Here is a 15,048-nt window from a genome sequence, read left to right as displayed (position 1 = left end):
CAAGGACTGCCTTCTCAGTGGGCTCCTTGTCTCATTCCCCCATGCTCCTGTTTTCATTTTTGTTTTGTTCTGTTTACCTTTCAAGTAAATTATTTCTATTCAGATTTTTGTCTTAAGGTTTGTTACTGGGGAATCCAAACCAAGACAATGAATGTGAGCTAATTAGTTCTTTTAAATTAGAGTAATAAGCATTTTCAACCCAAATCAGTAGAATATCAGGTACGAGATATTTATAGCCAAGGAAGCAGAACAGAATCTAAGAATTATCAAAAGCCTAAAAGCCAGCAACAACTAACTAAAGTGGGAGAAAGTCCAAGCTTCTCATGGCCTTTTCCCTTAAGGTCAAATTCACTGACATTCTAAGAGTTAGTTTTGGTTCACGGTGACTTTCTCAAGAAATGAACTATGCTCCCGTCATGTCAGATGTGTTCTAGAAAGCTCTGGGTTTCCAGGATTTCTATTGGGAGTCCTTGATATTACTGCGATCATTTCTCAGCACCACATAGCGATGGACTGGTTGGTCTCAATGTGCTCTTATCCAAGAGGCCAGCAGATTTGGGCCTAGAGAACCAGGTCATCCTCAAAAGACCAATGTTCCTGTTGCTTTTGCCATGAATTTATAGCAGGCATCCTTAAGCTAAATCAGACCTGATCCTCAGAGAGTTCTAAATGCAAGGTAAACAGAAATCAAAACCTTATGGCTACGCCTAAGGAAGAAAATCATAGAAATAGGGCATAGATAACAAGGTAGTAGCACAAAGGTATCAGTTAGGATCCCAGCAGGAAGAAGAATTTACTTAATTAAAAAAGATTTTAATTAAAAGACTACTTGGAGAGGTGCGAGCTGCTTTAAGGGAGAATAAGGGATATTGAAAGCGACCCAGAGATCAGCCCCAGTGAGATGCGGCCACTACCCCCCAGGGCAGCAGCCAGTGGAGAAAACCACATTAAGTCACTGGAGCCACAGTCAGAGTTGGAAGCCTTGCAGGGGCAGGAGCCAAGGTTTCAGAGGAACACAGTAGCAAAGCAGGAGGGATCACAGATTCTCTCCCCCCCCCCCCCCCCCCCCCCCTTCCCCTGCCGCCCCCTGGCTGAACCCAGGGGAAGCAAAGGGCACAGCAGTCGCTGTGATCAGGGATTGGACAATCGGACAAGGTGGCCCCACGGGGCAAGGGGCAGGGCAGAGAAGTAAAGGGAGTAAATGGGGGGTGAGAAGCAGGACAAAGGTAAAAACCCACAGGCCTGTGCGTGCAGAGCTGAATTTGTTGGGATCTCAGTCCTCATGCGTAAAACTTTGTAGTCATTTCATTTCTTTCCTTAATACTCAGTTCACCATTTCCATCCTTTTATTATGAAAATACTCACACATACAAAAAAGTGAGAGAGTTTTAGAGTGAACACGTATATACTCACCACATGGCTTCTACCACTGATCTTTTTACTACTTGCTTTACCATCTCTGTATTGCGTATGTATTTACCTCTCTCCCCAACCATCAGGCAGGAAATCTTATTTTTTATGTATTTCAATATAAATTTCAGACATCAGTACACTTGTCCCTAAATACTTCAGCAGCGTATCATTTACTTAGTTCAACTTTAACTGCCATTACTCTGCAGCTTCTTCTCAGCTCTACTGTACATCGACACGGATACAGTATTTATGCCCACACACATAGACATGTATAAGCCAATGGGTGAATGGGTCAATCAATTGGTTGCTTTCAGCTGGGCTGCCCAGGGGCTTTCTTTTTATCAAACATGTTGGTCCTTACGAAACAAAGCCCGGAAAAACCTCTGCAAGCACTCCAGCTTTCCCTTGCTTTACTTTCCAAGGATTAGAGAATTGATCTTCACAAGCAAGCGAGGGTCAGCACAGTAAAACTGAAGAGGAACGCTGGAGAGCTTGAGTACTGTTCTCCTCTGGACCTCACAGTCAGATCTCATTACAAGAGAGGGACTGGCTTCATCCCTTCTCCTGCAACCTGACCTTTTCAATCATACGGCCAATGCCATTCTCCACACAGCCTCCTTTCCCTTTGGTTTCAAAGACAGATATGAGAAGGAGGGGAATTGGACTTAGGACTGTTAATGCCTCCTCCCCCACTATCTTTTGATGTAGGAGTAAAGGGTATTATTGTCTTTGCTTCATCACCTCTCAAGACATGATAAAACGCAGACCTGAGGGCAGCCCTGGAAGTTACTTCAAACTCTACCAGTTCCCCCATGTAGCAAAAATGACATATTTCACAGTATGGACTCGATCAGACCCTCCTCGAACACCCACAATTCCAATAGCCATTGGCAGCACGGAGGTAGGATTTAAATTCCAAAACAGCTGCAGATTGAGTCCTGAGAGATTTCCTTCTCTAAATCACACTGCCCTGTGGGTTTTCAAACATCTCCTCCGGTGAAGCAAGTGTTGGCGCGTGGAAGCGACACGTTTCCTGCATGGTGCTAGAGGAAAGAAATGAATTCAGGGGCTGGGAGCAGAATCCAATTACACATGATGTTAAAACGTATTTGCCCACAAGGCCATCACTTTCCATTCCGCAGCTGCCTGGAAAGGCTAAGTGCACGCAAGACACTCCACAGGGCAACGGAGGGGACCCACAGGTGAAGACGGCATGGTGCTTGCCTTGACAAAGTTACAAATCTAACCAAAGGCAAGAGTCAGGCACACCAATCACGTAACGCAAAGGAGAATGGGAGAAATCACAAATGGCTCCTGGCTGGGAGGGCACGTGAAGACTTCACAGAACAGGGCCAATGGAGCCATGCTTTGAAGGGTCATTGCAGTCCAGGATTATTCCAAAGGGCAGATCAACATGCCAACAGCTTTGTATTGGGACAATGAAGAGGTGGTCTACAGAATAGCAAATAACCCAGTGTGGTTGGAATACAGGTTGTGTATTCGGCGAGAAGACAGGAAAAGTAAGGTGGAGCCATATTGCAACAGACCTCCGATGCTCAGGTTTACTTGCGAGGCAGGAGGAGCCAGAAAAGAATATTAAACACAAGAGTGACAGGATTAGAAGCGCATTTTAGGAAGATTTATACCGGCAGAGAGTGTGGTTCACTCAAAATGGGGACAGAGTAGATATCACAGAAATAGAATAGAATAGCTATCCATATCATATCAGAATAGGTAGCATAGCACCTTTTATATCTACTCTCTTAATACCACAGTAAAGAAAGTAGCTAAGAAAATTTTTTTATATTCTAACTGCAAATAACCTCTGTTTGGGTAAGGAGCCATACAGCTGATACATGAAAATCTGTTACTACCTCAGTGGCTATATATGATCTTGATATATCATTGTGAGTCTTTGGTTCTACACAAAGCCCCAAATGAATGTTGGCTATTTTTATTAAACTCTAAGGCTGATTTCAGGTCTTTCATCAATAACACAAACTTTATGACCTATGATCTAGATACCAAAAGTCATCATCTAACAATATAAACTCCAAAAACCTATAATATAAAATTAAGGAAATGAAATTATTTTCAAATCCATTTTCACGGGAGCCAAAACTCAATTATACATTCGTGTCAGAGTTGTCAATATTTGTATGAAAAAGCGACCATCTCTACCACTGTATAAACTCTGTAAACCATAATGAATCTAATTAATACATACTAACTTTGGAGGGCAATTATTACCAAATGTTAAAGGGGTTTCCTAGGTACATTTCTGGAAATCATAGTATCTCATTTATTTATCACACAAAACCTTTGTGGTTGGTATTATGAGTCTGAAATTTCAGATGGAAATCTAAGGCATAAAGAGATTAAGTACTTTATCTGGGGTCAGGCATCCATAAGTTTTAAAACTAGGGTTCAAACCCAGGTCTGTTTATTGGATTCTTGCTACAATTCCTCCAAGTTGAAAGGATGTGTGTTATGTGTGTAGGTTGTGACCAAAGCCCATCAATTACTTTAAAATAACTATCAGCAGAATGCTTTTTTTTTTCCAAATGAATGTCATACTTGTTTAATTACACTAATTAGGAACTCCTAGAATATCGAAGAGATGTTTAAGAAACCAACAGAAAGCCTTGAGACTAGAAAGATAAACCCTGAAATACGTCACGACGAAGGTCTAGAAAACATCATTTGCCACTAAGGAAAATGGCTAAACAGGGGAGGAATGGAAAATTTCAAGGCCCTGCTGAGTCCTGTAGACTGTCCCTAAAACCCAAAAGGGTCTTCTATAGGAGACATCTGGAGGGATTCTGGAGCACCTTCCAGCTAGCACGACTGCTTCTCAATTGCGAACAGCCCCTCAGTTATCATGTACTTTGCAGGCCCACTAACCAACCAGGAGAATGACTGAAGGCAGTACCAGTTCTTTGTACATTGTGTCCCATGACATGCATGGAGCCTCTGTGAGAGTGGCAGATCTCATCGGTGAGTTTCCTTCTGACTACAGAGCTAGACTTGAGCATGTTTCAGTGATCACGCTCTTATCCATTAGCTGCAGGAACATCCCTGGATTGATGCGAAGCAACAAGGGCTAGGGACTGGACAACCCAGGTTCATGTCCTGGCTCTACCTCCTTCCTCCTTGCTAAGTCATCTGCTCTTGACTTCCCAGTAGGGCAAGGGTTCCACGATCAAATGAGATCATTTCTATGAAAGTGCTTTGAGATGTGTGGTGGTTCAACCCAAGGTATCAATTTATTTTCGTTGGGATCAGTCCACACTGTCTTTAGCCACAACAAAGCAGGCTGTGGTATCTAAAAACTGATTTTTATATTTTAAGATGCATATCTCACTGAATAAATTATCCTACCACGAATAGTCCTTTTTGTTATGGGATACAAATAGAAGGAGCTTCCAGAAAACTATAGAGAAAATAATTGGAGTTCCAGTTGATGTGCCTTAGGAATTCACTCTATTTAATCAACTAGATAGTTCCTTTACTTTTTAAGAGGGATTAATTTTACCTTGTATAAAATGGAGCAAATAAGTAGCAACAAATATCATATATTCATGTAAATATATAAATATTTTTGCATCCTATTGCAAACCAATCTGGGTCAATTTGCTTAGTTTTCAGGATCTTTTGTTAAATTACGATTGCTTCAAACACATAAAGATAAATGGCAACTACCTGCCTTTCAACCAGGTTGTACACTAAAATGAATGCAAATTCTAGGCCAAATTCTGCCACATACACAAATATATCTTGGTAAGAAGTCACAAAAATTCTCATAAACTTACTCTTTTTAACATCCCCTGTCTGTCGGTTTAGGAACTCCAAAGCACTCCATGAGAAACTACCCACCACATCTGGTCACCTTCTTCCTGGGTACATGGCCAAACTACATTTCCCAGCCTCCTTACAGTTAGGTTGGGCCCGTGGGACCATATTACAGCCTGGCGCATAAAAATCTGTCACACAAGCTTTCTTTCTCTTTACTTTCAGTGACACCTTGGAAGCTCACTTCAAAGATGATGGTATTACAAGATAGAGGTTACAAAGACCTCATGACTTAGGTTTTCAAGTCATTGCTTGAAGGAGAGCAAGCCAGGAGAGCTGCCCAACAAGAAACATTCACTTTGGGCTTGGAGTAAGTGAAAAATGCATTTTGTGTTAAGTCACTGAGATTTGGAGTTGTTTGTTACAGCAGCAAGCACCTTGCTGAGGCAGATACATCAATATCCTAGCGGCACAATCAGCAAATCAGTTAGGGGGAGCAGGCAAATGAGTCCACTATTAAGTGAGTGGAATACATGACTGAATGGGGCTTTAGCCTAACTGCAGAGCAGCTTGACTCTTGAGTTTACTGGTGCTTATTCTCTGTCTATGCAAAAACAGAAAGACTATATACTCTTTCTAGCTATTCATATGTTTCACCAATGAAAACATTATTTCTAACATCATTTATGCTAATTAACAAGCCATTTGGCCTGGATTTATGCTAACAGTTATTTTCATGTATTTTCCAAGCCACCTCTGAGAGTAGACTCCATAGTAAAGGTCAAGCGGTAACTAGCCCTGGAGCATGGATTTCTGGCTAGCTCAGAGATAAAGCTCGAAATATTTGACCACTGACATGGCACAGTCACTGAGAGATTAAAATAGATGTAAACTCTTATGCCAGAATGGTACCTTCTACGCTGGATTACTTTGAGAGTTAATTAAGTACCCCTACGGATACAGATTAAAGTAATTCACACAGTGACTGTTTATACTGAAGTATTTTAAAAATAAATTACAAGCAATATAACAGGCATCTAATTCACAGCCATCATCCATTTTATTTATTTCTCTGCTCACTCTAAGAATTACGAGCATAGGATCATGGGACCTATTCCTAAGTGTAAAATTAGATCGATAAAATTAGCCATCTGTCCAAGGAAGGCTCTAAACTCAGGTTGTATTTAAGTATTATGTTTCCAATTGCCCAGATGTTAGAGAAAAGTGCCTGCTGATACAACTCCTTTTGCACAATGTAAACCATTAACTGGCTAATATAAACTTATTACACCAAGAAAAATAAATAGCATTAACATTACATTAAATCTGATTCCAGATCCTGGGTGCCCTGTCAGCAAACACAAGTGTTAAGATTTAAATTGCTTAGGATTTGCAGAGTCAGATGAAGAAAGAATCTTCAAGTGTCTTTAGGGGAGTGAGGAGGAAGGGACTGGAAATGAGATGAAAGCTTCAGGATGAATATTCTTGGTCGGTGTGGTTGGTTAAGATAATAGTAATTACTATGATTATTGTTGAATGATCGATCGTATCCTAACTTTGTGGAGTGCATCAGCTCTTTCAAAGCACTGCTCCGTTTTATTTCCTTTGAAATAGGAAATAGGTTTTATTTCCTTTGAAAATAAACTGGTGGGGATATCTGGGATAAATGGGGGGTTTCACGGCCCAGAATCATTCATAGGAAAGAAAGAGCCAGTGGAGCCTGGCCTCTGACATTCCATGTCACTGGGAGTGGCTCTTGAATTACTCCAATCTACTGATCAATCAAACCCCAAGCCTTTCTTAGCTCTCAAGCTTCACGGAGATTTCCACTGACGCCCAGTCATGCATCCGTCTGGCTAATTCTCTTTCAGGAACAGCTGCTCCCCTTTCACCACCAGACCCTGCAAAACCTCCCCGAGATAATTACCAGGTCAACATCACCCACCACCCTGGGGGTTACTGTTTCTCCAAGGAATCCACTCAGGCAAGACCACAAACCTGGCGGCCCTATTTTCCAAACCAAAAACTAAGGCATGTGGTCAACCAGAGAGTCTTTCTAATTTGTCAATTAATTTATCGGAAAAATTTTAGGACTCAGTACAAATTAAATCACATGCAATCAATCATACATTCATATGTATGGAAAAGGAACATGAAATCCTAAGTGCCTGTGTTTCTTGTCATGCCCGGAACATAGTCTTTCAGTCACGAGTATTGACTCAGTTGCTTTCCTCTGCCCGGATTAAACAATCCGAGTCCTTTAAATACTGCCTTCCAGTCTCAGGCTCCTGTGCCTTTTAAATGCCTCAGTACATGTCTTGACCAACCTAACCCTTCTAGCAACCCTTAAGTGACAGGATCTTTCCAATTTTAAAGATGAGGGTACGGAGACCACAGAACTAACACAACTTGCCTTACACCATCAAGTCACTAGTAAATAACAGTGTCAGGACTTGAACCAAAACTGTCAAATATTAAAGTCTGTGCTCCTACCCAAGAAGAAACCAGACTTGGAGGCTGAAAGCACAGGTGCAGTGGCGGCGGGTGGGTGGAGTGGGTCTGAGGGAAATGAGGGCAGGGGTGGGGGGGGACGGGTTACACACAGTTGCAAGGGGCTGCTTGTTAGTGCTATGGCAGCCTTTCCCTCCTTTGTATGGCCATCTCCCAATGAACAGGTTGCGGAAAGCGGGGGGCAGGCGCAGCGAAGAGAAACATTCGCTCAGAGGAGATGCCGTTCAGCTGCCTTCCAAAAACCACAGCCCCAAATCCAACCTTCAGAAGACCTGTGGAGTTTAAGTTACAACACAGACCCCGAGCAATGAGTTGTCACTGCAAATCCCACATGGTGTGGACAAAGGAAGGAAAAGGAGACTGTGCGTGTGTCTGGGGAGTGTCTGGGGAGAAGGTCAGGAGGCAAGGGAGGCTGACAGGAGCCCAAACTCTGCTTTGTCAGGTCTCAATGTGCGGACTGCAAACCATCTCATCAAGTCACCAGACGTTCTTGTTAAAAAGGCAGGCACTTGAGATGCACGCCAAGAATTCTCATTCACAAATGGATAAAGAAGATGTGGTGTATATATACACAATGGAATACTATGCAGCCATCAAAAGAAATGAAATCTTGCCATTTGCGATGACATGGATGGAACTAGAGGGTATTATGCTGAGCGAAATAAGTCAATCAGAGAAAGACAACTATCATATGACCTCTCTGATATGAGGAAGTTGAGAGGCAACATGAGGGGTAGGGAAGGAAAAAATGAAACAAGATGGGATCAGGAGGGAGACAAACCATAAGAGACTCTTAATCTCACAAAACAAACTGAGCGTTGCTGGGGGGAGGCGGGTAGGGAGAGGGTGGTGGGGTTATGGACCCTGGGGAATGTATGGGCTATTGGTGAGTGCTGTGAAGTGTGTAAACCTGGCAACTCACAGACCTATATCCCTGGGGCTAATAATATATATAATATACATAAATATAATAATGTGATATATACACACAGAATTCTCATCCATGTGCAAGTTCAGGAACTACTTGCCTGGGTCAGAGGCCTGAGATCGGCTGAGACTAGACCTGCTCTGAGCCAGCTCTGAAAGGTTCGTCCTCTGCTTTCACCTGCGCCCCTGCCCCTGCCTCCCCACGCCCAAGCCCATGAGATTCGATTCCTGGGAGTAAGAGGTAAACATCTTCCAGCTCATTTAAGGAGGCTGAAGCCACACAATGGCACCTTTCTTCAAAATGGGAGTGGACTCAAGGACAGGTTTGGGGGTTTCTGCTACAAGCGGCCCTTTAGGCTCTGTCGTACCTCTTTACCTTTTCCCTTCTTCGATCCCTGAACCAGCAGGTACACTTCTAATATCTGTCACTTGACAGGCTGTGGCCAAAGTCAGTGGCAGGGATCCTGACCAGCTCAAAAGATTTTCTGTTGCAATCATAACATCCCATCATCCCTCGAGTCAATGGCGAGCAACCAGTCCTGAGGGCCGAACAGGTGAGGTGGGAGACACAGGCTATCCCCGGGGCCACTCTGTGGAAGCTCCCCCGGCAGCCTCCAACGCCTGAGGCCGTGTCTTCCGGAAACCCAGCTCTGTGGCACTGGACCACTTCTGAGCTAGACAGATGGCCAACTACTCCCAAAAGAATTGCAAGGTTATTAAAGCCCTGGGCTCAGGGTAAGAAACACGAAGCAAAAACCAAAAACACCACTCAGTTCCTTTCTGGCCAAGTCACTCTTCCATGAGAGAATTCCGAGAAACCAGTACTGCCTCGCGTTATGACATTTACTCTTGACCTTGACCTCTTTGTCCCTTTACCTCACAGGGAATCCAAGGGGAGAGAGAGAGAGGGGAGGGGGGTTTCTTATAGGGATTAGATGTGGTGTGGAAACAAAGAGGAGGGTAGGAGGGCTGGCGACATGGAGGAGTGGAGGAAATATTTCCGCTACGTTGCTTGGACTGCATGGATGTCTGTAGTTAGGTGCTGGGGAGATATATGGCCTTCAAGGGCGGAAATATGTGTGGCCTTTAGGAGCTCCAGCATTCCCCAAGAAGCAAGACAATCTGGATCGCATTGTAGAGAAGGACTTTGGTTTGGAAAGGGAGAAGGAGGGACATATAGAAGAGATGAGCACCACCCCCCTACCCCCCAGCCCCCCACCAAATGCGTGCTTTGGGAAGGGGACTTGCATGAGAGCTTTAAGTGAGGACATAAGCAGGCCCTCGTGACAGCGGTTGTTCAGGCTGGCGCGCAGGAAACAGAACAGGGAGGCCTCTGACTCAGGAGCCAATAAGCCTCACTGGAGCAGCAGCAGAAACCACCTAGAGGCTCCTGGATTCACCCTCAACAGCGGGCAAGATACATTGCCCACCAGCTAACTCTGCTCTTCGAGACTCTTGTTTTTTCTTTCTGGGTTTCTCCGGATCTTCCCTGTCGTCCAGTTTTACAGGTAAGGAAATGCTGAGGGAGTCGGAAAGGAAACGATAAGAGCTGTGCATCTCCCTGAAGACGGTCTTCTAAGGAAGACCTTCAATTCTCAGCCCTGACCTGGCCTTGTCTCACTGCTCCTGGGGCCTCAGGCAAACTGCAAAGACAAGAGGAAAGGCGGGGCCCTTGTGGCCCAGTCTCTGGGCCAGAGAGGGAATTAACACCCTGAGTTACCAATCTGCCTGTGGGAGAGGTGTGTGGCTAGCTGTGTGTCTGGATTTCCCTTTCACATCTTCCTGCTCTGCATCAGAAACACCAGTCCTCCCTGTGCTTCCTGGGGACACTCTGGATAAGGAAGAAGTACCCACTCGGGAGGGCCTGGGTACTAGTTCCAGTTCAGCTTCTGATGTTAAGTTGGACAAGTCCCTTAATCACCCTTAGCCCAGTTGACAAATGAAGCCTTTTCACTTCCTTCCAGGTCTCTGATTCTAATCGGTGATCTGAAAAGGAGTGAAGGTTATGCGAAGTTTCCATGCCAGGGAGATGATGGTGTCCTCTACCCTACCTAGGGTCAGAAGCCCCCTTTTCTACCTCCAGGTCCTTGGATAGATCCTTGGCCCTCACAAGATTTAGCACCAGGAGTTGAATAAGAGAAAGGAAGTGGTTCATCGATGTGGTGATGTGGTTATACCCCCTGATTCTTGCAGCTGAGGTCAGTGGACAAAGGCTTCGAGAATTGCATGTCCGTATCATTCACACGGTTACCCTGGAAGGCCTGGGCATGATCCCATGTACAAATGTTTAACAGCATGTAGGAGGCCCCACACCCACAGCAGCAGGGATAACACGCTCCACCTGGCTCTGTCCCATGGGAGCTCCCCTGTTTAGCCAGGAGGGAGACGCCCTCCAGGACCAGTCTGCAGACCTCCACTACCAGGACCGCTAAGGACTCCCTTCCCGGTCCCGACTAGTACAGCCCGAATCCTATTCCACCACTTACTCGTTGTGTGACCTTGGAGGAGATCTTTAATCTCTCTGAGCCACAACTTCATCTTCAGTTCAACAGAGCTAATAACAGTGCCCATCTCACAGAGCAGCTGGGTTGATCAAGTATCAGTATGTGCCAAGTTGTTAGAGCAGTGTAGCAAGCACTTAATTAGAGTTCGTTATTATTATTTCATTTGACTTAAGTTAAGAGCTGTCATTTCTTGTTAGTCTCGGCAAATGCAGAGGTTTCTTTATTAATGCCCAATGGCAGAAGATGAGCTATCTTGGGGCGGAGGGAAAGGTTGCCTATGTTGGACTCAGATTGAACTCATCATTGAAGCTGCTACTTGCTTTTTTCCCACCAGAGCTAGGTGGGGATGAAGAATTTTCGGGTTGATTTTGAATCCAAGAATTCCCCGTCTTTCAGGAGCATTAGAAGACAGGGTAATCCAAAGAAAACAGGACTATTCAGCATGCCTACATGGTGGCCGGGCTCCCTTCAAAGTAATATTCACAGACCAATTTCTGTTGAGGAAACAGAGTACAAAGAAATTCCTATATGGATCCTAGCAGGATTTTGTGGTGTCTGGGGAAGATTATAAATTAGCTGGTTGCTGTTCACATCAGAGCCAAGCAGGGCACTTTCAGGTTTTAATCTGGACCGATTTTCCGGATCAAAAACTAGTCTTTCCAAGGGATGTAAATGAGCCCAGGAGGAAATTTTCCCCTGAAGTTTATAAAGTAGCTGTCATTTTAATATGAGCAGCTTTCCAACCTGAAAGCCAGTGTCTGGAGAAAAGTAGAAAATAATGAAAAGCTCTTCTAGGCTGAACCTAGTCCAAACACCCCTTCTACCTCAAATTTGGTGTATTTAATATGCCAACATATTTAAAAAGATAGAGTTTCTACTATCAAAACCTATTCAAGCTTCAAATAAAACCAAAGAGGCCAAGATGCATATGCATAGCATGAGTATCAGAATGAGAGCCTGGATGAACCAGGTAGAAAACATTTTTAGGAGAGTAGCTAAAAAAAATAAAATAAAATAAAAATAAAAAATAAAAAATAATAAAAAATAAAATAAAATAATAAAAAAAATAAAAAAGGAAAAAGGGTGAACCATATGAGCAGTTCTGTATACACTAGGCTTTTGTGAAATGCTTTTTAAAAAATTCTGCTTAAATGGCTTGAAATCTATCCTTAAAAGAATATTACATACACTGCTTAAGCCTAAGAACTATAGATAGATAGATATAACTAGGCATCGCTCAAAAACTGTGACTAGGTGGTTTTATGGGAATAACCCCTCCGAATACAATGATGATGATATGCTTATCTTAAGGAGAAAAGTTAGAAAGAAGCCCTTCACTGAAATCCTTGAAGATGTGTGTATGCGTGCATGTGAGAAACAATTTAATAGAATATCGCCTTGGACTGCTGCTATCATCTCCAAAATGAATTGAACAGTGGCTCTAGAATAGCTGGTAATTTAAGTGTGTTGCAGATTATGATAATGACTAAATTTCAAGGCAGGTAGCGATAGACACAGCTTGAAGAGTGAGGGGTCCCCCAAAGCTGAAAGGCAACAAGTTGTATTTCCAAATGAAGAAATCCTTGAGCAGTGAAAATATTTCAGCAGCCATATGGGAACCTGCCAACATTATTTTCTTCACCCTCTGATAAATTTCCCTGGTTTGTCTCTTTCTTATAGAATCGTTATTTGTGAAGATAAACTGCACTTTCTGCAGAGTTTTGCAGACTGCATTCAAATAAAGTTATATTGCTTTCCATTGTTCATAAGATGTAATTAATCCCATAAGACAACCTCGCTTACAAAGTAAACTAAAAACCAAAAACCAAAAAGCAAAAAACAAAATCCCAGAAAAACACAGATTTTTCAGCATTCAAAATACAGCCTCAGCAAAGTAGAATAAAAATCGTTATTCAGGCAACAACGTTTAGAACTTTATTGTTTAGAACGCTGTAACCTGAATAATCTCACAACACAGACCAACTCAAAGCAGAAAATACACCAAGAACTTTTACCAGTGTAACTAGAGGAAATGCAGGTTAATTCTTTGTAATAGCCTACAACACCATACACCTTCTAACTGACCTCGCAAAGACAGACAGGAGTTCAAAACTCTAAAATTAACCCACCAGGCACTTCTTTTTAAGAAAACGGCCCAGAGCAGAAACCATCCTTAGCAGAGGCCACTTCCTACACACTGCCAGGGCAGAACCAGAGATGGGCACAGGGAACTCCAGGCAAATCTTCAGACACTTAACAGGAAATGGCTAGGCTCTGGACAATATGAATTCAATAAAGATGTTCAGAGACACAGGAGGAGCTGTTTGACTTCTCTTGCACAGTTGCAATCCTCTGTAATTGAGACAGCATGATCGCTGTCCCTGCTCTCAGCTCTGTGCTCAAACACACAGCCCTCCACCTCTACTGTGTCTGGAAAATAGATTATTCTTTTAACAAACAAACATCCCTGGAACCGCCTGAGCTGGGGCGGCGGGGTGGGGGGGGGGGTGGTTGCGGGGGACGGGGTGGAGCGGGGCTGAGGGCGAGGTCGAGTCTTTCCCCACCTTTGGGCAGAGATGAACCCAGTTAAACTGCCGCGGGTCTGTGGGGTAGAGGGGCGGTGCGTTGCCCGCTCTGCGTCCAGGCAGGGACCGCTACCCGGGCGCTCCGGGCGTGGTGCCCCCCCGGCGCTCCGAGCGCGTTACCTGGTTTTCGGAGAGCTGTTCTGAGCGACACTGCATTGGGTCCGAGGCTGGAAGCCAGAAGCAAGAGCTGGAGCAAGAAGCCTAGGATTAAATCCATTTCACCGCGGGCGCCTGCAAAGTTTCACCAAGTCCAGGACGCACCAGGAAAGGGCGTCTCCTGGGGGACGTGGGGGAGCCGGCCCCCGCCGATCCCAGCCGGAGTGAGGAGGTGGAGGGCTGAGGGAGCTGGTCCAGCAACCACGGAGGAGTAGGAGAAGGCAGGGCTGCTGCCGGGAGGTCGGCGTGCGGGAGTGAAGTCCTCTTGGAGCCGCAGGGCTTTTCCGAGGCGGGGGGGGGGGGGGGGGGGGGGGGGGAAGGAAGCCGACGGGGGGGGACCGGCTGGCGGTGGGAGGGAGGGAAGCTCGACCCGCCCGGGGATGGAATTACAATCGAGTGGAAGTGAGGGGGCAGGCTCCGAGACCATTTACTCTTCGCCCACTCCTGGGGCCGACAGCCCGCCCATCACCTTTCCACGACCCCCGGCTCAGCCCTTCCCTGCCAGTGACCTAGATTGGGGCGCTAGGAGGGGACGACTTCAACCACGAGAGTCGCAGGGCGGGAGTTAGGGGACAGTGAGTCCAGGACCCTCTGCAGTCCTGAGCCTGAAATCTGGCGCCGCTTCCCGTCCCCCGGCGGTACCCTCTTCCCCTCCTCCAGCCGCGCCCCTGTAGGTCACTACCACCCAGCTTGGGGACTTTTCCCAACACCTCCTAAGGTTGCTCGGGTCTGTCCAGCGCACTGTGGGGGAGGGAGGGTGTCTGCGGTTTGCAAGTGGGGGAGGATAAGAGGAAGAGGGGGCGGGACTGGCCGAGTCTAGGGCGCTAAGAAGATAAATGGGATTTAAGGCGCGCAGATGGAGAGCGGAGGCCCCGCCACTCGGTTGGAAACGCGGGGTGGAGATTAGGGCCCAACGCGGGGGAGCGGGGTCCCCTCCCTGCAGAGAAAGGCAAGTTGAGACCCTCCAGGGGAAGCGAGGAAAGTCCAGGTTAAACCTGGCGTCGGGGAGAGGACACGAGCTCAAGCCCCCTGGCGGACGGAGAAGACCAGACTGGGACCTGGGCCCCTGAGCCCGCCAGCTGAGCTGGGGTTGGGGGCCGGGGTGAGGTCCTGACCACTGATTCCAGGACCTGGATTCCCGGGTCAGCTCCTTTCTCTCC

At 45.5% G+C, this 15,048-nt stretch overlaps 1 protein-coding gene across 1 annotated transcript in view; it reads right to left on the bottom strand.

The window, feature by feature from the left end:
- The window catches only part of EGFLAM (EGF like, fibronectin type III and laminin G domains), a 181,090-nt gene extending 166,942 nt beyond the window's left edge, over positions 1–14,148 (bottom strand). The window contains exon 1 of the mRNA XM_059417018.1: positions 13,853–14,148. Coding sequence (XP_059273001.1) covers positions 13,853–13,949 — 97 coding nt within the window. The 5' untranslated portion in view covers positions 13,950–14,148. The remainder of the gene's footprint in view (positions 1–13,852) is intronic.
- Positions 14,149–15,048: the final 900 nt, after the last annotated feature.

This window comes from Mustela nigripes, chromosome 12, assembly GCF_022355385.1.
Source record: "Mustela nigripes isolate SB6536 chromosome 12, MUSNIG.SB6536, whole genome shotgun sequence".
NCBI lineage: Eukaryota > Metazoa > Chordata > Mammalia > Carnivora > Mustelidae > Mustela > Mustela nigripes.
This window is presented reverse-complemented; position numbering and strand designations above follow the sequence as displayed.